The sequence below is a fragment of the Hibiscus syriacus genome, unplaced genomic scaffold (assembly GCF_006381635.1).
Source record: "Hibiscus syriacus cultivar Baekdansim isolate YM2019G1 unplaced genomic scaffold, ASM638163v2 tig00110377_pilon, whole genome shotgun sequence".
In the NCBI taxonomy this organism is placed as follows: domain Eukaryota; kingdom Viridiplantae; phylum Streptophyta; class Magnoliopsida; order Malvales; family Malvaceae; genus Hibiscus; species Hibiscus syriacus.
In genome coordinates, this window is record NW_024062711.1 from 2,902,236 (window position 1) to 2,927,873 (window position 25,638).

Genomic DNA, 25,638 nt, shown 5'->3' on the forward strand with positions numbered 1-25,638 from the left:
CTAGTTCCAAGATCCATCAGCGCCGCGCTCCACTCACTGTGGACTCCTTGCCACTCACGCATCTCATCCAAGCCAACACCGTAAGCTTCCCTCATGTTCCACGTCCCCAATATCGGTTTCCTCGGCAACAAACCAAATCAAGAAACGTGCAAAAAACAAAGACCAGTGTAGTTAGGACTCTAAAAATAGCATATTTTCTTCAGTATAAATATTGCATGTAACTTAGATGAAGAGGAGGTTTTTTTTTTTACAGAGAATATCACACGAAAATGCTAGCAAATCCTAAAAGGAAATACGGGCATTTGTAAAGTTTTTGACAGAGAAATAAAAGAAAGATTGTCTTTTACCTTATTCGGTTGTTATTGTTGTATGCCTTCCAATTCTTGTTTTGTTTTTGAACCCGAATAACCCAAAAGCGGGTTGCGCCGATGATCGGAGGGGGGTGGTCGAATCTTCTTTTTTGGATCTACACCCCTACGAGGCGAATTTTGGAAAAATATGCTGATTTTCAGAACGAGGGTACAAGGATCTTTTGAAAAAATGAAAGCTTTTTCAATTTCGTCGCCGATGAACGGCGGCCGACGAGGTAGCGCACGGCGGAGCGCGGCTGGGTTCTGGGTTCCTCATGAGTACCGGCCACCTTTGTTCTTCAGCATGAAGAACAGATGAGAGCAAAATAAAGAAGGGGGAGGGGTGCTCTCGTGGAGAAGAAGAGAAATGAGGTTTTAAAAAATATATATTGGCTTTTATAGTAAAGCCCACAACCCGACCCGATAACCCAAGCGGATCCGCATGTTTTTGAATAAAATAGGGTAAACTACCCTTTTGGCCCCTCTGATGTTTCAGTACCTTTATTTTGACCCCAAAATTGAATTTAAACCCGATTTTCTTTTAATTTGGCCATTTGATTTGTTTTTCTTTTCAATTTAGCCCCTATTAAAAGTCAATTAGTGTTTTAGCTTTTAAATTTTATTTTATTTATTTTTTACATTATTTAACATATTACGTTTTTTGTTTATTTTATTAGTATTATGGTATATTATATATATGTATACGTTCCATACTTCATCGTATTTATATTAATAATTTTAGTTATTACTTTTGTGTATTATTGTTATTGTTAGGAATGTGATCTTAATTCCCTTAAGTCAAATTTTTTGCCGTGTAAACAGATTTTGGCATTGTCTTGTTCAGAAAATTCAATGAAAATGGAATCCAATGCTGTAAATTTCTACTAAGTGGTTCCCACGTATATGTTACTTTATGACTATATTCCAACAAAGCAACAATTATTTTTTTTTTGTTTCATTTTAAATTAACATATTTTTTTTTGTTCTTTTTATCATACATTTATTCATTTGTTTATTGATTTCCTTTAGAATTTAGATTTTTTTTAACCGTTTCCCCCTTCTTTTATCTAGCTTTTTTTATTTATATTTTATTTTATTTTCTCATTTTGATTTATCTAATATTCCTTTATTATTTCCTATCTGACATTTTGACTTTTTAAGGTAATTTCATTCAATCAAAGGTAGGTATTTCGAATCGGATAATTTAATTTTTTTTTTATTTTCACAATTAAAGACAACCGATAAATTAATTGGTACCGAAAGGACGGTACAAGGGTGCTAATCCTTCCTTGACCGTAACCGACTCCCGAACCCGATGTATTTCTGGTATAACGCAGATCAGGTAAGAAATAGGGTATCCGATCAACCCATTTATTTTAAAATAAGTGGTCGGTGGCGACTCCAATCCATTTTCCTAAGTCGAAGCCCACATCTCGGGTCCAACCGAAAGACGGTTACGACAGCTTGGCGACTCCGCTGGGGACAGGTAAGTGAGTCAGGCCAGAATTAATTTTCGGTTGTCTTTTTATGTGAAAAATTGTAAATTTAAATTTTAACTTATTTATTCGATTCCATTTATTTACCTTTGATTATCCTTCAAGTAAATAGTTGTACTAACGTTTGTTCAATGATTTCAGATTTTTTAAAATTTTCATCTTTGGCTCTATACCCGAGCTCCAAACCCTTTTAAGTGGGGGTGAAAGCGACGCATTCGTGTGAATTTATTCACCGCATATGCCTAGCAAGTAGCCTTCGGGATTCATATATCTTATGTCTTCGTGTGAATTTATTCACCGTGCGGGCATAAGGGAATGTTTCCTCTCGAGTTTAACTTAGTCCACATAAGCTTGTAATGGGCTTAGGACTAAGGGTCTGGCAAGCCCAAGGGGACACCAGCAAGGAGAACTCGAGTACCTTTTTAGAACCTAAACCGGGAGATTATAGAGAATTAGAGCCCACCCCAAAATCTCATTCCAAACCCTAGGCTACTTTATTTCCTACTTTACTCTCTGTTCGAAGCATGCGAACTAGACAAATATGCGGTTAGGATTTGTTTGAAATTAGCATGCGGGATAGAGATCATGTCTGGGTAGGAATACTAAGCATGTTCGGGTAGATATCATGTGGGGTAGGACTTTTCATTTTCATCTTTTTTTATTATTATCCTTATCTCACTAACTTTTTTTCTCCTTTTATTTTTGTTCTTTTGCATTTTTTTATCATTCACATCATTAAAACGAGGTGTTGATCCACCAAAAATGTGTTTGTTAAAACATGAATAATCTGCATTAATGGACAAAGGGGTTATAATACAAAGAGATAAAAAGCTCAGAAGTCCAACCGGTATCAAAGAATACTTAGAGGCAAAGGTTTCAGGGGCAAGACGAGGAAATAGTTAATGACCCGGAGAGTCCTTTTGAAAACTGCGAGATCAAGATGGCGAAACCCTAGCTAAGCTGGAGATCATTTCTAGAAACAAGTCGATAAACTTTGGGTGGAGGGCTCCGATGGCACTTTCGTTTGGAACAAGCACGACATAGAGTGAAAGCCGGCGATGCAGTCCTTCGAGACCTTTTGGGGCAAGCAGCTCATCACCTGCACAAGTTTAGCCAAAGGAGCCGGAATGGTTCGACAGGATATTCAACCAGTGAGAAGACGAATCAACTTGTCAGAAGCTGTTCGGGGTCTATGCCTTCAAAATATTTTTGTCTCTTAAGACGTAACATTTTTGCCCCAATAAGGATTATTCAGAATAATAGGCACTTTTTTCGGATCAATGCCTAGAACATTTCATGCATCATACATTCAGACATATTGTACATTTTGTTACTTTTCTTTACATTCGCATTATGATTCCTTTTTTTTTCATTACGTTCACATGTCTCATCAAAAATGAGAATATTCTGATCCTATGACATATAAGGAGCTTTACCAACAGTTGTTTGATGCACACGTGGTGTCCATGAAGCCCCAGGTAGTATGATGAGAACGCTCATTGCGAAAATCATAGCGGAGTCCCAGGGTGCACTATCGAGAATTACTCCACCATCAAGAGAATCATACAGAAAATACATAACCAGAACTGGATCGACTTCAACAACTTGGGGGCATCTAAGTGAGGCATATCATTTCATCATTTGAGCCATTCTGTTTGGATTTGTTTTTTCATTCTTTTCTCAAGTTTTTGCAAGGACTTTTAAATAAATTTATGTTGCTTTAATGATGGCGAGCAATAAATCACATTTGCAAACTTGCAATTCTTTGAATACTATTTGAATTAAGAAACTCTGTTAATGGTTCAAAGTTACGGATCTTTGACAAAGTAACATGATTTTAAAGAAAAAAAAAAGAGGACTTTGACCTTATCCAGAATATACCCTCAAACACCACACCCTGCTCTTGTAATTAACCAATATACCCTTTTCCTTTCATAAGGTGCGGACAACATGGGGCATCATTTGCATATGACAATTACTATGTTTTTTATTTAAGACGTTCAATGACGATGATGATCTTTACAAATGAAAGAGTCGAGTAGGTGAATCCAGTTTAGGTCAGTTGCTTGAAAATTGAACTCTAAAGATGAGATTCCTTGACTTTCAAAAGCACTTAGACTATAACAGGTTCTTCTTGACAATCTTAGGAAATTAAATCCTTAAAAACTGAGCTATTCCGCTAAGGCAATTGGTTATAGAGGAAACTTGAAAGCCCTGGCCTTATGAGTATATTACGTTCCAACCATGACATTGCTCGGACACTTGGCAATTCGGTGTTTGCTCCACTGCTCTTGTCAGGCTGAAGACTCTGTGATGAGATGAACCCTTCAGTTAACTTGATAACTGTGATTATAATATTAAGCTGTCCCTCTAAAGCAATTGGTTAAACGCCCCGGCTTTATGGATTCAGCTAGTCAGATAACGACAAGTTAAATCAAATTTATCTAAGCAAGAAATTTTCGGTAAAATTGACTAAGGGAGTTAAGGAACACCTGTTATAGTCAACTACACACGAGCACTCAAGAATTTCATTTTTAGACCGATGTTTTTGCACTGCCTTTGTTAGAGGAGCCTACAAAGCTTGAACAAATAGAAGATTTCAGAGGACTGAAATAAAAGGTCTAGTAAGTGATCATGCTAGTTGCGTCATTTTGTCCGCACCCAATTGAAGTGCCAAAGCATGTTGCGGTATTTCAAAAAAAAAATGACATTTTTTTACCAAAACCTTATAAAGGAGGCCAAGCTAAAGCTAACCCATCCATTTGAACACTTGTCAAAGAGTTGTAACTCTGAAAACGTTAAGAGAGCTATTGATTCCTTTGATGTTCTTTGAACTCACGTTTATAATTTGATTCAATTGCGAATAATATTTTACAGCATTTTTATCGTTTTCTCTCCTGAAACAAGAAAAATGAGAAAAACATTTTCAAACAGAACAATCTCAGATATGAAATGTCTGTAAAGCCCAAGCTCGAGAAGCAAATGGGGCACGATCGATTCCATGGACCAGATTGGCAGACAAAACACGAAGAGATAACACATAATTCATTCATGTTGCATACATCTTAGACATGATTAGGTGCATCACATTCCTCATTTTAGCATACATGATTTTTGCAGCTTTTAGAGTCAAGGATACTTGATTCGTAAGCGCCTTTAAAGAACGATGGTGGTTGCTTAGCTCGGCAGCAAGAAGCTACACTTCGACCAACTCGACAGATTGAAAATTTTCTCTCGAACTCACAATTTGCTCGAGAGTAAATTTCAACTTCACAACGAAGGATATTGGACTCCAGACAACGCAAGTTCAACTTCACGACGAAGGGACCGCTGGTTGTCAACAAACATTTCTCAATTTCAGAGCCAATTTCAACTTCACAACGAAGGATATTGGACTCCAGACAACGCAAGTTCAACTTCACGACGAAGGGACCGCTGGTTGTCAACAAACATTTCTCAATTTCAGAGCCAATTTCAACTTCACAACGAAGGATATTGGACTCCAGACAACGCAAGTTCAACTTCACGAAGAAGGGACCGCTGGTTGTCAACAACAACTTCCCAATTTCAGAGCCAATTTCAACTTCACAGCGAAGGATATTGGACTCAAGACAACGCAAGTTCAACTTCACGACGAAGGGACCGCTGGTTGTCAACAACAACTTCCCAATTTCAGAGCCAATTTCAACTTCACAGCGAAGGATATTGGACTCCAGACAACGCAAGTTCAACTTCACGACGAAGGGACCGCTGGTTGTCAACAACAACTTCCCAATTTCAGAACCAATTTCAACTTCACAACGAAGGATATTGGACTCAAGATAACGCAAGTTTAACTTCACGACGAAGGGACCGCTGGTTGTCAATAAACAACTTCCCAATTTCATAGCGAAGGATATTGGACTCCAGACAACGCAAGTTCAACTTCACGACGAAGGGACCACTGGTTGTCAACAAACATTTCTCAATTTCAGAGCCAATTTCAACTTCACAACGAAGGATATTGGACTCCAGACAACGCAAGTTCAACTTCACGACGAAGGGACCGCTGGTTGTCAACAAACATTTCTCAATTTCAGAGCCAATTTCAACTTCACAACGAAGGATATTGGACTCCAGACAACGCAAGTTCAACTTCACGAAGAAGGGACCGCTGGTTGTCAACAACAACTTCCCAATTTCAGAGCCAATTTCAACTTCACAGCGAAGGATATTGGACTCAAGACAACGCAAGTTCAACTTCACGACGAAGGGACCGCTGGTTGTCAACAACAACTTCCCAATTTCAGAGCCAATTTCAACTTCACAGCGAAGGATATTGGACTCCAGACAACGCAAGTTCAACTTCACGACGAAGGGACCGCTGGTTGTCAACAACAACTTCCCAATTTCAGAACCAATTTCAACTTCACAACGAAGGATATTGGACTCAAGATAACGCAAGTTTAACTTCACGACGAAGGGACCGCTGGTTGTCAATAAACAACTTCCCAATTTCATAGCGAAGGATATTGGACTCCATACAACGCAAGTTCAACTTCACGACGAAGGGACCACTGGTTGTCAATAAACAACTTCCCAATTTTGGAGCCAATTTCAACTTCACAGCGAAGGATATTGGACTCCAGACAACGCAAGTTCAACTTCACGACGAAGGGACCGCTGGTTGTCAACAAACAACTTCTCAATTTTAGAGCCAATTTCAACTTCACGACGAAGGATATTGGACTCCAAACAACGCAAGTTCAACTTCACGACGAAGGGACCCCTGGTTGTCAACAAACAATTTCCCAATTTCAGAGCCAATTTCAACTTCACAGCGAAGGATATTGGACTCGAGACAACACAAGTTCAACTTCACAACGTAAGGACGGCTGGTTGTCAATAAACAATTTCCCGGTTCCAGAGCCAATTTCAACTTCACGACGGAGGATATTGGACTCGGAACAATACTTGGATTTCAACTTCACGACGAAGGATATCCAACGCAAGCTTAACTTCACAACGAATCGGCCGCCCGCGGTTTCAACTTCACGACGAAGGGAATCATGCATACAAGCAGCATCCATATTTAGATTGGACTTCAACTCCACGGCGAAGGATATTCAACTCAAAGAAGGAGTGTCTGTCAACACACTTTCTAGTTTCAGAGTCAATTTCAACATCACAGCGAAGGATATTGGCCTCGAAACAACGCAACTTGCATTGGATCTCAACTTCGTGACGAAGGATATCCAATTCTCAGGCTCAACTTCACGACGAATGATTCATGCTCAGAATTTTCCAGTTTTGACTCAACCTCACGACGAGGGAGTCATTTCGTGATTCATATTGACAAACCAGTTTCAATATCGGATTTTAACTCTACGACAGAGGATGTTCGATATGACCGAAATTTGTGTCTTTAATCTTTGCTCTATTTTCGTTACACGATAATGAGCAAAGAGGGGCAGCTGTAGACACCAAATTTTGACATTTTCCATTCAATTAAAATTATTATATTATATAATATAGTTATGTATTATATTTTATAATACACATATATTTACATATTATTTTACATTTTACAGGCCCAACAACTGGTGGCCCAAATGCCAGTCAGTAGCCCAGCTGGTCCAAACCCGTGACCCAAATAGCAGAAAACTAGGGTTTTCATAACCCTAGTTCCAAGATCCATCAGCGCCGCGCTCCACTCACTGTGGACTCCTTGCCACTCACGCATCTCATCCAAGCCAACACCGTAAGCTTCCCTCATGTTCCACGTCCCCAATATCGGTTTCCTCGGCAACAAACCAAATCAAGAAACGTGCAAAAAACAAAGACCAGTGTAGTTAGGACTCTAAAAATAGCATATTTTCTTCAGTATAAATATTGCATGTAACTTAGATGAAGAGGAGGTTTTTTTTTTACAGAGAATATCACACGAAAATGCTAGCAAATCCTAAAAGGAAATACGGGCATTTGTAAAGTTTTTGACAGAGAAATAAAAGAAAGATTGTCTTTTACCTTATTCGGTTGTTATTGTTGTATGCCTTCCAATTCTTGTTTTGTTTTTGAACCCGAATAACCCAAAAGCGGGTTGCGCCGATGATCGGAGGGGGGTGGTCGAATCTTCTTTTTTGGATCTACACCCCTACGAGGCGAATTTTGGAAAAATATGCTGATTTTCAGAACGAGGGTACAAGGATCTTTTGAAAAAATGAAAGCTTTTTCAATTTCGTCGCCGATGAACGGCGGCCGACGAGGTAGCGCACGGCGGAGCGCGGCTGGGTTCTGGGTTCCTCATGAGTACCGGCCACCTTTGTTCTTCAGCATGAAGAACAGATGAGAGCAAAATAAAGAAGGGGGAGGGATGCTCTCGTGGAGAAGAAGAGAAATGAGGTTTTAAAAAATATATTGGCTTTTATAGTAAAGCCCACAACCCGACCCGATAACCCAAGCGGATCCGCATGTTTTTGAATAAAATAGGGTAAACTACCCTTTTGGCCCCTCTGATGTTTCAGTACCTTTATTTTGACCCCAAAATTGAATTTAAACCCGATTTTCTTTTAATTTGGCCATTTGATTTGTTTTTCTTTTCAAATTAGCCCCTATTAAAAGTCAATTAGTGTTTTAGCTTTTAAATTTTATTTTATTTATTTTTTACATTATTTAACATATTACGTTTTTTGTTTATTTTATTAGTATTATGGTATATTATATATGTATACGTTCCATACTTCATCGTATTTATATTAATAATTTTAGTTATTACTTTTGTGTATTATTGTTATTGTTAGGAATGTGATCTTAATTCCCTTAAGTCAAATTTTTTGCCGTGTAAACAGATTTTGGCATTGTCTTGTTCAGAAAATTCAATGAAAATGGAATCCAATGCTGTAAATTTCTACTAAGTGGTTCCCACGTATATGTTACTTTATGACTATATTCCAACAAAGCAACAATTATTTTTTTTGTTTCATTTTAAATTAACATATTTTTTTTTTGTTCTTTTTATCATACATTTATTCATTTGTTTATTGATTTCCTTTAGAATTTAGATTTTTTTTAACCGTTTCCCCCTTCTTTTATCTAGCTTTTTTTATTTATATTTTATTTTATTTTCTCATTTTGATTTATCTAATATTCCTTTATTATTTCCTATCTGACATTTTGACTTTTTAAGGTAATTTCATTCAATCAAAGGTAGGTATTTCGAATCGGATAATTTAATTTTTTTTTTATTTTCACAATTAAAGACAACCGATAAATTAATTGGTACCGAAAGGACGGTACAAGGGTGCTAATCCTTCCTTGACCGTAACCGACTCCCGAACCCGATGTATTTCTGGTATAACGCAGATCAGGTAAGAAATAGGGTATCCGATCAACCCATTTATTTTAAAATAAGTGGTCGGTGGCGACTCCAATCCATTTTCCTAAGTCGAAGCCCACATCTCGGGTCCAACCGAAAGACGGTTACGACAACATTTATTGCGGGAAAATTCTTTCCAACGACTCTATTAACTCCCACAACAACCCAAATCACTAGAATTGAATGAAGAGGTATAAAAAGAAGATTCCAAGTCATATGTGAAGAAAAAAGATTATAGAGAAAGCTAAAAGCAATCAATTTGAGCCAAAATTAAGTCAATATTCTCCAATATTCTTTTTGCTTTCAAATAACACTTTTGTACTCATTTGTTTCATTTTGTTGAGTGTTCTTCTTTGTTATTGAATTGTGCAAAGACATTCCTAGTGAGGTTTTCTAAGTTTGTTATTTGTGATTTTTTCTTAGGAAGTGTTTTATACTTGGGACATTGGGGTATAAGTCTAGGTGTGTTGTAAGGTTACAACTTATCCTAAAAGGTTTGAACAAATTAGTGAATTTGTTGAAATCCTTAGTGTGGAAGCTAAGGTAGTGGATGTAAACTTCATTGAGGAAGTTGAACCACTAAAATTGCTTGTGTCAATTTTCTTTATTTTCTTGCAAAAAAGCTTCCGTCAATTTTTATTTTCCAATTCACCCCTCTTGGCTATTTCTTTGGTTCGATTGACTCAACAGTAATCGAGTTGATTTTTTGGATTTTTGATAAAATGTTAATTTTAGAATTTTCAGGAGATAAATATTTTCTAAAATGGTTTAAATGGTTGTTGATTTATTTTTTGAATTTTATAAATGATTTTATAAGGTGACTAAAATGAACGAATTGAAATGTTCAATTTTAATGACTAAATTGTAAATGATCGAAATGTCAAAAATTAATGGAGCTATTTTATCAAATTAGAATAATCACACTCCCTCCCTCCATTCTTAACTTTGACTTTTCCTAATATTTCCATGATAACTACCTTTATTCATTCATAAATTATTTTGCTTAAATTCACTTCCTAAACCCTTAATTCATATTTTGTTCTCTTCATCAAAAATACCATTGAAAGCCTTGCCAATTTTTTTTTTTGTTTCTCCTCCATGGCCAATATTTTCCCTCACCATTGCCATCAAACCTTTGCCGATTTTTATATCATTCTCCCTTGATTTTTTTATCTCATTCTTCTTTCCTTCAACATCATTCTTTGCCGTCATTTTCCTTTGTCACCATTGGTGGAGTTGGTTCTTCATCAATCTTTCTTTCAATTTTCATTAAGGTAATTCCTTAATATTGGTTCTTTTTTATGCTTCGATTATTAAAGATCCATTAATAAGATGATCTTGATATATCATAGTTTTAAATTATGGGTTTTCTCAAATATGATGATTTTCGGATTTAATTATTGTGCCTATTTTCTTGAAAGTTTTTATTAAGTTTAATGTGGTGTTTTAGAGGTGATTAATATAATACTGAAACATATTTTTAATTGGGATTGATTTGAATATCATTTTCTTAAAAAACAAGCTTTATTTCACCATTTTTTTTGGAAATTCGAGAGTTAATATAATTGCCGTTGTTATTGGGTATTTTAAATGCGTTTAGGTGTTTATTGGGATTATTCTTGATCAAATCTAGAGTGAGGAAGAATGTGTCTAAGTGTTAGATGTGTTAGATCGCTTTTGTAGTAAGAATTTCAGTTATTTTTACCAATTTCTGCTCTGTTTTGAAAGTAGAATTTTCTGTTATGTTTAGGATGTTATTGTGACATCATAATATGTTTTTAAGGTGTTATTTAATTTGTTGATCAATTAAAATTGGTGCATCAACTATCATAAGCAAGTAGATTTTATTTGGATAATTTCTTAGGTGAGTGACTTTCCATTATTGGGTGATGAATGTCATCAATGTTAAATGAAGGCTTAGTTGAGGATAATTTCTTAGGTTAAGACCTTATGTTATGTATGTCATTAATGTGTATTGAATACGCATATGTGATATGTGATTTGTGAATTGTTATGTTACGCTTGATGCATAGCTATTTCGTATAAAATTTGAATACCTAGCTTAGTTATTGATGAGTGGAGTTATCTCGCTGTCCAAAGAGATGAGTGGACTGATCTCGCTGTCTCATATGGGTTAATCATGACAACAAAATCTGACTTTTGTTTAAAATTTCGAGCAAAAAATGTTTCTATAAAACTATGAACCATGTGTCAACTACTCTTGGTAAACATGGATTATTTGACAATTGTTCTAAGTATGACCTTTGGATATGAAAGACATGCCTAGGAAAGAGTATTCTATGTTTTATAAGTGTGTGATAGGGAATTTCGTGGTAAGGTTCGTGCATTTAGCGTAGCTCTGAGAAGAATTTCATAGTAAGGTTGGTTCGTTGAGATTTGCTCCGAAACAGTGGTTTGGACTTAAGTGAGTCTACAAATAAAACGACAGTTGTATTGAGTCTGTTTATCCGATAAGTAAGTTGTATTTTGAACGAGGGCCAATGATTCATAAAATGAATTAATTGTGTGATTTTGTGTGCAATTCGATGGAAATGTAATAGTGCATGTGTGTGTTTGATTGCAGCTGTGTGTTTGATAATAAAAAGCATGATATAATCTGATATTTTTGTGCATTCGAAGTGTATTATATGTGCATCACGACATGCCATATTGGTATGATCATTGAGGTAAAAACAAGTGAGGTTGCATGACATTTAGAAGTGTTCTCCTTTAGCCTTGATACATGCATCACTTCGGAAAGTTTTGTCATTCACTGGGCTTTAAGCTCACACACTCATTAACATTTTACAGAGGATTAGTTGTTGTTCGGGGCAAAGAGTAAGCATTCGGTTGTGATCAAACAAGACTCAGTTTTACTAAAGCGTATGTGGACTTACTTATTTTGTAATTTGAGATAATGCGGGATTCTATTTCAGGGTAGATTATATATGAGTATTGAGATATTGAATGTGATTTGAGTTCATCATGTAACTTGTGAATACTTTGGATTCTTGAATAAATGCATGATGTTGATCTTTGGTGGTGTTGTATGCAAAACTGTTCTTAATGTTATCTTGCTTGAATACTCACTTGTTGTTATATACCTTGAAATGTTGTTTTGTGTAAAAGCTGACTTTATGTGCATTCTTTGACTTTCGATGCATAATTCTTGTATGTTGTGTTTAAAGATGTTATGAAGCATGTTATATATATATGTTTTGATATGTTTTAACTAGATATGTTTTAACTAGATTAAGTATGGTCAACCATGGTCATAAACGGTAGGGTCAATCGTATGCTGAATTAGTGTCATATTATTACATGTTCATGTACATTTTTTGCATTTTCCAGAAAAAAGATCGATCCCTTGACTGAAAGGATTGATTCCTTCTAAAAAAGGATCGATCCCTTCTAAAAAAGGACGATCCCTTACCTAAAAGATCGATAAAAAACTATTATTTTACAAAGGATCGATCCCCTGTGAATAAGGATCGATCCCTTTGTTGTATGCTCGATGAAAAATGGTAAATTTTGTTTCATTAAAGGTCCTAAATGTTTCTAAGTCTTAATTTGACCTAGGATGATTATATGAGTTCAAAATGGTCATAGAATTGAATTATCGATTAATACTTCATTTTAAATCGGAAATTTGTGAGAGATGATTTGTCCCTCTTAAATATACTTAATTACATAATGGGAGTATCAATTGCATGCTTGTTACTCATATGTAACTTTTACATTATTTATAATTTGGTCCTTAGAATTACATGTTTAATTAGGTCCCTATTTGGTTTCTGATTGGTCTGAAAATTTGCATGTGTTTAATTGGATGTTAATCATGATTAATGGTGAATTAAATTTTTATTTTTATTTTTGAATTAATGATAGTATTTGAAATAACTAATTTATCCATATGTTGTATGATTCTGTTTTCTTCGCAATTTGTAATTGTATGTTTGTTGAGAGCCTGATTTTGTGGAATTATGTTGTTATAAATTGCATGTTGAATGTTTGTTCGTAAATTTTCTACTTAATACACAAGATTAGGGTCTATTTTTCTGATTCGTTTATGAATCTAATGTGTACTCAAAATATTCAGATCATCCTATGTGGTTGTGTATAGGGTATTTCCAGAAGAATGCTAAGTTTGAATTGAAAGACAAGAGGTAGAGTTGTTTCGAGAAGTTGAAGTCTATGTTGATTGAAGCTCATATTTTGGTTCAACCGGAATAAAGAAAGGATTTTGTAGTATTAAATGATGTGTCCATTATCGAACTTGGGTGTGTGTTAATGCAAGATGGTAAGGTAGTTGCTTATGCATCGAGACAGTTAAGGTCGTATTAGCATAACTATCTGACGCACGACTTGGAGTTAGCTGCAGTGGTGTTCACATTGAAGATTTGGTGACACTATCTGTACGGTGAGAGGTATGTCATTTATATGATAGTAAGAGTCTTAAATATCTCCTGACCCATAAGGAGTTAAATTTGAGGCAGCAGTGTTAGATCAAATTATTGAAGTACTAGGATTGTTCAATTGAGTATCATCTCAGGAAAACAAATGTAGTTACAGATACATTGAGTCTTAAGTCGATAGGAAAATTGCAAGCTCTATTTACAAGGTTGAGTGTTTCAGATGATGGTGCTATAATTGTTGGTTTGTAGGTTCAACTGATGTTGTTACAATGTGTGCAAGTATTACAACCTTCTAATCGGTTTTTAGGGTCTAAGATTCATCTAGTAAAGGATGGTTCAAGCAGTGAATTTTCTTTAGATTCATATGGTACTTTGCGGTTGTGAGGTCGACTATGTGTACCTATTGACGTAAAGTTGAGGCATGAGATTTTGTCCGAGACTCATAGTAGTTCTTTTGCTATCTATCCATGTAGTACAAAGATGTATCGAGATTTACATGAGTTATTATGGTGGCCAGGGGTGAAGCATGATGTTGTGGAGTTTGTTGGTTGATATTTGGTTTGCTAGCGAGTGAAAGTCGAACATTAATGTCCTTTAGGTTTGTTACAGTTGATTAACATTCTTAAATAGAAGTGGGAACGTATCATGATGGATTAGTTTTGGGTTTATTATTATCACTATCGAAAAAGGACTCTGTATGGGTTATAGTTGATCATTTTCGAAGAGTGCACACTTTCTTTCTGTTCTTACAACCTTTACTTTACAACAGTTAGATAAATTGTATATTTTAGAGATAGTGCATCTACATGGTGTTCTATTGTTGATTATTTTTTATCGTGGTCCGAGATTTATTTTTAGGTTTTGAAAGAGTTTGCCTGAGGCGTTAGGTTCGAAGTTGAACTTTAGTATGACTTATCATCCGCAGACAGATGGCCAGTCTAAGCGAGTGATACAAGTTTTGGAAGATATGTTATGAGCATTTGTTATTAATTTTAGTGGTTCTTGGGAACGTTATCTGTCATTAGCCGAGTTTGCATATAATAATAGTTAGGGTAAACTACACGGGAGACCACTCAACTATGGTCAAAAATTATTTTGACCATCGATGTTTCAATTTGATCAAACATACCATCCTTGTCAAACCTTGATTTCGGAGTTAATTTTTTTAATCGGATAATTTGAGGATCAAAATTTAAGTTTTAAGAATTTTAAACGCTTTTTGGTAAGTAAAAAGAAAATTTATAAAATTTAAGGACTAAGTTGGAAGGTAAAAGGTGGAACTCTATACAGTTCAATAACCTTGGTTGTAATTTACCCAACCCATGTCAGCAAAAATAAAAAAAATATTATGGTTAAGAGGTCTTAAACTCATGACGCTAAGTGAGAGTAGCCATGCCTCTACCAACTAGGCTAGGCTCATGTTTACGATTTTAGTAATAAAAACATGTTTTTTAACGTTTCAAGGTCAGATTTTAGAACCCTAACATCACCTCAATTGAAAACCAACTGGGACTTTAAACCATATAATATCATTACCATCGAGCTTCAATCGGCCACCATTTGGCCAGCTGTGGCGTACACCACCGCCATAATCAGCACCATTGACATCCCACAAACAAAGCCCAATCCTCCCTTTGTCGTGGACCCCTATTGTTCGCCGTAGAAATCCATCTGAAGATCCGTCAAAAAATTAAGCTTTTCCTTAATTTTCACCCATTCATCGTTAATCGAACTATTGTTATCAACACCGCCAATATCATCAGCTTTAGAGCATCATTGCACATCGATTGGTGAATATTGTGCCATCTCTATCGTCGTCGTTGAAGGGGTGGAGTGTGATAAGTTTTAGCCATATTTAAAATCAACCCCTCCATCCATCAACATTGTAAATCAACACTTGCATGAGATTCACAAGCTGTCGATCTACAAATCTGGAGAAAATGGTGCGATTCTGAGCACCAGTGACCATTGTACGCGCCCCACGCGCTGCCCCTGCACGTAGGGGTTGTTTGCTAGCCAAGGATTTTCAAACACCGGTTTGAATCGGTCCGAGTTGATTCGCTTGAGTCAAGCCCCGAGATCAGTTGAGCCAAGCCGTCCAACCGATGAATGAGGTGTGTTGACTGTTAACTGAGCCGTGTTGACTATTGACTGGGCCATTGACCATTAACCAAACATTAACCTTTTTTGGGACCACATATCTTGATGTTTTTTGACATCTTGAGTTTATTTTTGGGGTTCATTTTGCTAAATTCAAACTCAATATGTTGTTATTCAACATTTTATCTTCTAATTCAATCTATTTTCTCGATTAAGTTCTGCTTTAATAAAATTTGTCTTTCCATGTATTCGAGATGTTATGGAATGTTGGATTCATTTCAAGAGAGATCAAATAGATTTTAAATGGTTGACTGATGTGGCTCAGAAATTGAGATAGTACTTTACTACCCTATGCATGCTTTACGGTACATGTTAATAATTGGTTGATGCATGAACGTAGTGATTTAGTCATGTAAATCCTATATATTATTCTGAAACTCGTACTGAGTATAGTGTAAGGATAATGATCAGTTAAGACTCAATTGAATCGTACAAGACACTGGAAGATCGATAAAAATAAATTCAATGTTAGTGATTAATCGATGAATGAATTAACCTCAGAATCCTTAAATGTTGAATAATCTTGTTAAAGGTTCTAATTTTGGGAATTTTTCATAGGAAATTACAAAAATAACCTTATAAAGTAAAAAAATGGATCAGAATTTTCCCGAATAGTAGAATTAACCTGAGAATTCATTCTTAACTTGATAGAACTACAAATCCACTGATTGAACTATTGATTTGTCTGAAAATCCTGATAATCAATTTCTAACCCTCGAAATCATGACATACTTGAATATTCTAATTTTTGAATAAATATATGAAGACTAATCTATCAAAAGTACTCTCTCTATATGAATTGGATGAAATGACTGAAATATCATCAAGATCCATAATAATTAGCATAACGCTAAAAAGTCATACTTAATCCGATAGAATTATTGTTTCACCTGTCAAATACTCAATCTGTTTAGAGAAACAATTATAATCATTTTTTACCTCCGAGATGGAAATACATACTTAGAATTTCTGATATTTGAGCAAACACCCGAAGACTAAATTACCAAAAGTACCATTTACATTTGAATTGCTCGAAATGATTGAATTACATGGAAAAAATGAATTAGATAAAAGGACTGAAATATCCTCTAGTGTTGAAATGGCTTAAATAACCTCATGACCTAGAAATAAGTGGATGTCATTAGATAAATTCTAGAAAAATCGATAAACCTAATTGTTGTATGCCCCTTAAAGTTTGGAGCGTAACCAAAGCATGTCATTCTTTCTTGTATACTGTTGCAATGTAGAAACAAAATAAATACCACTGTAATACCTGTTGTCTCCCTAAGATATGTTCAATGATGATTCTGAAGGTGAGAAGTTCAACTTTATAGTGCAGCCAACATTAAGAAGTGAATATTCGTGACGTATCTCAGTCCGAATAAGCGATAAGTACCGTAGTGTTGAGATCTGTTTAATATGTTTGATTCAAAATTTTGATGAATCAATATAAATACAGAGTACTACAAATCATCGTTTTACTCGTATTGGATTAAATTACTAAGAATTCTTCAGGAGTAGTATTGTCAAAATGCCTCTGATAGCCTGAATAATGAATCATTTTTTTTATATCTGAATCTTTAGTAATTCTGATGTAAAGTTCCAATATACCATTCTGATGCACCCGTATCCTAAATGGTCATGAAGCATCAAGTTTTAAATGTTTGATTAGATCAGTTAGTAATCGAACCATTTTAATAGGGACCTCAATCCTAAAATCCAATCGATCTACATAAGTTTCATTTTCTCCATTCATGATAGCTACCAAGTGCCTCTGAAAAATATTTGAATCCTCTAGTGTGTTTCTTATGCACATTAATGTTTTCTGTAATTTTAAATGTATGACTCAGATATATGAAATAAAACCCCAATCTCTGATTTATGTTTTCTAATATAAATATATATTGCTCCTGATTTATATTCAGATATTACTGGTTATTGTTAATCTGATTTATATTGGGATGTATTATAGGATTATGTGGTTCAGCTCTGATCAAGCTGGTAATTTGTTACAGACCTAAGGTGACTCTTGGGTAGGCTCTTAGGCCCCAAGATGCTCCCTTGGTTAGGCTCTTAGGCCCCAAGATGCTCCCTTGGGTAGGCTCTTAGTCCCCAAGATACTCCCTTGGTTGGGTAGACTTTAAGGCTCCAAGGTATTCCTTGGGTAGGCTCTAAGTCCCCAAGGTATTCCCTTAAGTTGGCTCCTATGCCCAATGGGCCTAGGGTAAGACCTTATGGATGCAGTTCTGGGAACGACATATGGAGTGTTTGGGAGGAGGGTATTACTGTATTTTTAAAAAAAATGTTTTACTAAAATAAACTACTATTTATGGTTCTTTAGAACACACTAGACTCCCCACTCCATTTTCTGAATTTTTCTATCTGAACGTTCCTGACTGTTACCTGAAGAATTAATTAGCGAGACATTAACTCATCAATAAGACCTTTCCATGCCTCGATAACTATAGAAATTTTTATGCTACACTATATATTTGTTTGTCCTTTAGCATCATATGGTAGTTCTGTGCACTCAAAATATCTGGGTCATCCTACGTGACCGGGTATAAGGTGTTACACTCCAAAAATAAAGGAAAGACGCATCTTCATCAATCAAGAAAGTATATCAAAGATATGCTCAAGAAGTTTGGGTTGGAGGATTTAAAACCCCAAGCCACTCCTATGATCTCATCTACAAAAGCTTGATAAGGATGAGGAATGTAAGTATGTAGATGTTAAACTTTATAGGTATATGATTAGATCATTGCTTTATCTTACCACAAGGAGACTGGAAATTATGTTTAGTGTTTGCTTATGTGCTAGATTTCAATCATGTCCTAAGGAATCACATTTACAAGCCATTAAGATAATCTTTAGATACCTTAGAGACACTCATAATATATAACTTTGTATCATAGAGACTCTAACTTTAGCTTACATGCCTTCTCGAAAGTGGATTATGGAGTTTGTAAATTAGATTGGAAAATCACCTCCTATACTTACCAATTCCTAAGTAGTATGTTGATTTCATAGTTTTCAAAGAAACAAAATAGTGTAGCATTATCAACCACCGAAATTGGAAATAGTCCAGCCGATAGCTGTTGTTCTCAAGTTTTTTTGATGAAACAACAACACATGGACTATGAAATTGATGTGGGTACTATCCTTATCAAGTGTGACGACACTAGTGTTATTTGTCTCACCAACAATCTCATCCAACATTCTAGAACTAAGCATATTGAAATTAGACATCATTTTATTAGAGATCATGTCTCCAGGGAAGATATAGTTCTAGAACATGTAGACACTTTGCATCAAGTAGCGGATATCTTTATTAAACCTTTAGATAAGGAAATATTTTAGGCACTTATGAGAGAATTAGGTTTGACAAACCTACCTTGACTTGAATGCTTTTATTTGGATATTTATGTTATGTGGATGATTATTATGATTTATAGTTTTTTATATTTGAGACATGTTTATTTCTTAATTATGACCATGTTTATTGCTTAAAGATATTATTTATGTTGACTAAATTTTTAGGCAAATTTGATCTTCACAGCTTATATATTTTTTCTATCTTGTTTTAACTTTTTGAATTAACAAAAAAGGGGAGAAATTTTTGAGTGGGGGAGTATTTATTTTATAGAAAATCTTAAAAATTTCAACAAAAAAAAATTCAAAGTTTTTGTTATATTAAAAAGATGATATTTTTGAACCATGCTTTAATATTTTGATTTACCAAATTAATATTTGTTAAAGAAGTTTTAAGATTATTTTGATTTGGTTTTCAAGATTATATTTGATTCAATCGTTCGAATATAGAAATTATTTTTAAGGTCAAAAACTCCATTTTTACTCTTTACTTTATTGAAAATTCAAGTCATATACTAAAAATAATTTTCAAACATTTTTACAAAGGGTTTTGGATTTTAATCAAGTCAAAAATCAATTTTTAACCTTGCAGTATTGATACTGCAAGAGCAGTATTGATAATGTTCATGTGGTACCGGTATTGGTATCGATACAAATGGCTTAAAATGTGAAGCAGTATTGATACTTCTAAATGAAGTATCAATACTTCTCATATCAGTATCGATACTTGAAATGAGAGTACCGATTCTTTATGTTTTTGACAATTGCAAATTCCAGTATACCATTTTAGTATCGATACTCCTATGAGTATCAATACTCTCTTGGTGAGTACTGATACTCTCCTTCATGAATACCTATACTTCCTCCCCTCAACGGCTAAAATTTTTGTATATAATGCATGCAATATCGATACTCCAAGTACAAGTAGTGATACTCAAGACATTTGAGTAGCATTTATTGCGGGAAATTTCTTCTCAAATGCTCTATTAACTCCCACAACAACTCAAACAACTAGAATTGAATAAAGAGTTATAAAAACAAGATCTCAAGTCATATTTGAAGACAAGAGATCTAAAAGAAAGCCAAAAAAATCACATTGAGCCAAAATCATAGTCAACATTCTTCAATATTCTTTTTGCTTTCAAATATCACTTTTGTACTCATTTGTTTTATTTTCCAAGTGTTCTTATTTGTTCTTGAATTATACAAACAATTTCCTTGTGGGGTTTTTCTAAGTTAGCAAATTTGTAATTTTCTCTTTGAGAGAGTGTCTCAAGAATTCAGAGTATAATTCTTGAGGGAGTTGTAAGGTTACACCTTGTCCTCAAATGTTGATACAAATTAGTAAACTTGTGAAAATCCTTAGTGTGGATAGCTAAATTAATGGATGTAGACTTTGGTTTAGAAAGTCGAACTATTATAAATCTTGTGTTCAATTTTTCATTTTTCCTTTAAGCTTCTACCAAATTTTTATTTGTCAAGACACTCCCTCTTGGCTATTTTATCCTTCCCATTGACTCAATAGTTTACTACTCAAGCATTCTTCCTATCATGCTTGGATTTAATTTATCCTAAAGTTAAAAAATTAAATATTTTTTATTAATATGATATTATACCACGCTCATCAAGTAATTACGTAGATCTACATTAAGGGTCAGAGTACTTAAAAAAAGAATATCAAACATAATTATTATTCAATAAAACGATTCCTTTAACCACTTAGGTAAGTTGATTCGTGCTGATTAAAATCATATTTAGATGTTTATTTCCCTAATAGATTTTGAAATATAAGTACAATTTATAACCTCTTTGTTCAAACTAACGAGGCCAAAAAACATACACCCAATAATAGAAAATTTGATTTCAGGGCAATGATCTATGATTATCAGTTTATTACAGAAGCTCTCCAATTGCATTTTTCCTGGTGGCAACTCCAACAAAGGTAATATACCCAACAAGCTCAACTGCTAATGCCTTGAAAGTCATTTATTCTAAGGGATTGGTCATCTTCTCGACTTCCTTTCTTCTTGGCAAAAAGCCATCCAATCATGGAGATTGTTGGCTTCCTTCTTACTTTCTTAACTGGTTTTCCCACCATTTCCTCTTTGTTGACAACAACTTGTGCTAATGAAGGAGGCCTTGCAGATTTCACGTATCTCTTCTTTTGGAACTCATCTGCAGGCTCTTCATTTTGTGTTATGAAACCCTTTTGGGTTGACTTTTCCATGAACTTGAACTCTTCTTTCTCAGGCTCAAATCGCTGCTTCTGAAACTCCTTTTCCCTGAACTGCTGCAGATCTTTTTTCGTTTTTTCAAGCTCTTCTTTTAATGCTTTTATGTCGCAGGACATTAAGTTGCCTTCATCTTTGGTCCTTTGCAGGTTTTGCTTTGTTTCTTCTAGCTCGGACGTTAGTACTGCAATCTTTGATTGGCCTTTCCGGCTTTCTCCTTCTTCAACTCTCATCTGACAATACAAGAGTATCGAATATGGATATAGATATATGTAATACGTCATAACCTCGTATTTATATACATATGTATAATGTACAATACTATCAAATATTTGATATTAGATATGTACAAACTTAGCACGAACATATGCATGAATTATTTTATGTAAGTACAGAAAAAAGAGAACCTCTTTGAGCTTGTTGCCATAAATTTCTGCAACCAAAACTTTTTCTCCGAACAACATGACAGCCTCCTTAACAGATCGAAAGGGTGGTCGGGTATCGATATCCTCCCGTCCGACAGTGGTGATTCCACTGGCTTCCTCTGCCTCCATGGCTATAGAGAAAAATTTTAAAGGGTGTGTGGAAGTGCAGTGAATGAGTTTTGATCAGGTGGTGAAAAGAAGATCTTTTTATGACCGCATGAAAAAAAAAGTGGAAGGGTCGTTAGAAATGGAGTTTGATGTAATTAGCTAAATAAAAGTAGTTTATGGGTATTGGAGTTTTAAGTTTCTTGGCGTTCACTTCACTGGAATTTCGTTAATTGAAGTTGACATGTGGTGGTTGGATTGGATCATCCATCCATGTTTTTATTTGATTCGGTTAGTTTAATTTCTAAAAACGTGTGAAAGTGAAACTGAAAGCAAACCCTTTTGCCTTGATTAGGTCATGTCTCCTTACTTGGTGGCACACCTAGATATGCCCTCACTATGTTTTAAAAACAAGTATATATTTAAAATATAAAATAAGATTTTAATTAATATATGATAGATATAATATTTTCCAATCAAGTCGAGGGCTAAGATAAGAGGACCCCAGTCCATATTTCTTTTCTGATGATAGCATTTTATTTGAGATGCTTGCCCTGTAATGCTCGTAAGGAAGGCCTATATGACACATGTGTAACAATACTTGAAAAGATGTATCATGTATGGCCATTCAACCATGGAAGTACAGGTACTAAAAATCATGATATCCATGTTCTCGCATCAATTTACATATTTTCTTGGTTATATTAGGCACTGAATATCATGATTGACATCAATTTATTATATTAGTTGCTAATGTATTTAAGGCTTGGCGTTTTCTGAAACCATCTGAAGAATGTTTTGATCCTACTTTTATGATTTTGATTAGTATCTTTATCCTGATGAGCATAAAGTATTTGATACTTGCTATGTCAACTTGTATTGCCCTTTTTCTTGTCTTTTGGTAACTTAATTGATCTTTTTGTTGTTAAGAAGACGAAGGAGATGCTGTTAGTTAAAAGTTTCTTATAGTTACTGTACAGGAGGCCTTTATTAAAGTTTCTTTTGTCCGGTCAGAGATGGAGCCACATTACAGAGTGGGAGAGACTGATACCAAATTTTTTTGATCCAATGGTACTTTAGGTTCCTATCAGATTAAATTTAAGTCAAATTAAGCTTTGGCCCCCTCCACAACTTTTGAGATTAAGTACTTAGAGAGTCCCTGTTATTTTGAGCTTAGACAATTGACCCTTCTCAAGATTTGATCCTAATTTTGTTCCTGTCTCCGGTACCAGTTCTAGTGCTCTAGGCTTGGCTGATGCAAGTGCTAGATTAGTCATACTGAAGGCTATTTAGCAGCAGACAATCAGGTTCATCAAGTAACTCATTCTGGTACTGGAATTGGATCTCTTGAAGCAGTAGCTCTCACGTGCAAGAACCTGAGCAATCCAATGTAACAGAGGGCAGTGGGCAGACCGACCTCTGCAACAACTTAAAGCATTAGTGATGCTGGCCAGGCTGCAATGAGGCGTTAGGTTGGCTGCTTCTGCAGTCAGTGAATTTGATGCTGCTAATGGGAAGCAAGCAAACATGCTAATTTGGGCGGTGAACTCTTGAAGGAAAGGAACATTTGGCATCAGAACACTGGATACAGGACATCCCTTTGTTTTTATAGCTATTTTAATATTAGAATTGCATTTCTTTCTCCTTTCCCCCCTCATAAGAAAACTGGATAGTGTCATTGCAAGCCTCCATGAATCCCAAATCATAGACAATATAATAAAAGGAAGTCGTTTATTCAATCACTTGATTGGTGATTTGTTTTTCCAAGAAAGCAACAAACAAATGCAGATGACAAAAAGAAAAAGAATCCCAAAGATGAGGAATCGAAGACAACTCCACCACCATTTATAATCTAGCCCAGATAGTTTATTCATCATCGTCCATAGGAAATCGCAAGTGCTTTCCTTTCGGCGTCGGCAATCCCTTCAACCGCATAATCTCAGATGAATCCTCCACACACTCTTCTTCAAGCTCATCATCACTGTTGTATACAAATCTTGTGTGTTTCCCTTTGAACTTCTCTTTCATGCTCATCTTGCTTAAACCCTCACAAAGCTCATCAACCAACAACCCTCCATCATCACCCATTGTTTCTTCTTCTTCTTCATAGTAATCATCTCCCATTTCTTCAATTGTTTCCTCATCTTCACCATGGGTGCTTGTATTCACCTGCATTGACCAAACAGAGGAGTTATCATCATCAATGGATGCCTTCTCTTTGCTTGCATAGCTTTCCCCTTTTATCACTCCTTCATTTGTCACCACCGAATCGCATTCTGTTGAATCTGAGGTTTCTGATTTCTCAGAAAAGTCCAGCAGCAAAGACCTTGTTATCATACTTTTCTGGGATTCAACACTCAATCCCTCGAATATGCCACTAGTCATCACCTATCATATTCCACAAAAGGATCAAACAACATTTGAGAATTTTGATCTCACATGATTCAAACTTCAATGGGAAACAAATAAAACAAGAGTTTGAAAATCTAACCTCAGAAATCCTCAACTTTTCCTCAAAAACAGGAAGTGCCATCATCACTCCAGTGTTGTTAATACCATCCTCAACTTGTGGTGTATTTGCAGGAGTAGGAGCCAAAATCCCCATTGGGGAATTCACACAACTTTGAAGATGAAGAAAAGGACGACGGTTGTCCAACGTAACTTTCGAAAGCTTGGCTTCTTCTTCAACCTTTTGCAGGAGATTCTTGACTTGTCCCCTTAGCAATGCCTCACCGGAACCGAGAGTCATCATCCTCGTGTTCTTGCCTCCCCACGGCTTAGATATGTCAGACTTCGGCGTCCCAAATGCAAGCCCGACAATGGGTGAATCGTTTGTTATGTCAATAAGGGCAGACCTGTCTTCTTGTTGCTGCTTTCCGTTTCTTGTTCTTGTCTTCGACGCACTCTTCTTCCCAGACTCTTCATTATTTCCTTAAAAAAAAGAAGGGGGGGGGGAACCAATCAAGAATGAATAATGAAAACCCATTTATATAAAATATTTGATAACCCTAAAAAAAGGTGAAAATGACTCACTGGAAACAGTAATACTGTTGTTCAAAGCAGCCGAAGTCTGTGACCTGGTCACTCTTCTCGCAGAAGAAGGTGTCTCCATTGGAAATCAATCGAAAAGTCTCTGGAAACGCAGATTTGTGTTGCCAAAAAGAAAGCCTTTTCCCCCAAGAATGATGAGGAACTGTAGCTGTTCAAAACTTCAAACTCTAAATCAATGGATAAAGGGACAGGATAGATGCAATGCTTGAGAAGGGCAAAGATTAGAGGGGGACTTATAGCCAAATTCAAACGGTGATTTCTCAAATATGACCGTTGGAGCCGTCAAGATAAAATTAAGAAAAGGGAGTAGCCGTTGGAGGGTAGGGTTTGTTTGATTTGATCATGGGTTGGATCTTCTTTGGGCTGATCTACTGCATGAAAAGTGGGCTCACAATTAAAACATACATAAAAATTTCAAACCAATATCAGCATCCGTACAAATTCAATTGTGTGGAACCAAAAACAAACCCCTAGGGCTGTAAAATCAGGTAATGGGACAGGTTTCAGTAGGATCTTGATAGGTCGAGTAAAATCGGGTACATGTCAACTCAGGTTGATTTGACACCAGATTCAGATAGGGTTCAGGTCAGGTCAAATCAGTTCGGGTTATTTTCAGGTTGATTTGTCACCAGATCCAAATCGGGTTCAGGTCGGGTCATTTTCAGTTCGGATCAATGTC

General features: G+C 35.6%; 2 protein-coding genes across 2 annotated transcripts; both read right to left on the reverse strand.

The window, feature by feature from the left end:
- Window positions 1-21,107: 21,107 nt before the first annotated feature.
- On the reverse strand, window positions 21,108-21,932 carry LOC120121569 (WEB family protein At3g51220-like). The gene is made up of 2 exons (XM_039140891.1): window positions 21,786-21,932; window positions 21,108-21,611 (listed from the first exon to the last, which is right to left on the reverse strand). Exons 1-2 carry the CDS (start codon window positions 21,930-21,932, stop codon window positions 21,108-21,110), a joined length of 651 nt encoding a protein of 216 aa, XP_038996822.1.
- A 1,710-nt stretch (window positions 21,933-23,642) lies between these two features.
- On the reverse strand, window positions 23,643-25,149 carry LOC120121603. Its single transcript, XM_039140924.1, has 3 exons — window positions 24,942-25,149; window positions 24,400-24,839; window positions 23,643-24,296 (listed from the first exon to the last, which is right to left on the reverse strand). The coding sequence occupies exons 1-3, from the start codon at window positions 25,018-25,020 to the stop codon at window positions 23,775-23,777; spliced, it is 1,041 nt and encodes a 346-aa protein (XP_038996855.1). The 5' UTR covers window positions 25,021-25,149; the 3' UTR covers window positions 23,643-23,774.
- Between the last annotated feature and the right edge of the window lie 489 nt (window positions 25,150-25,638).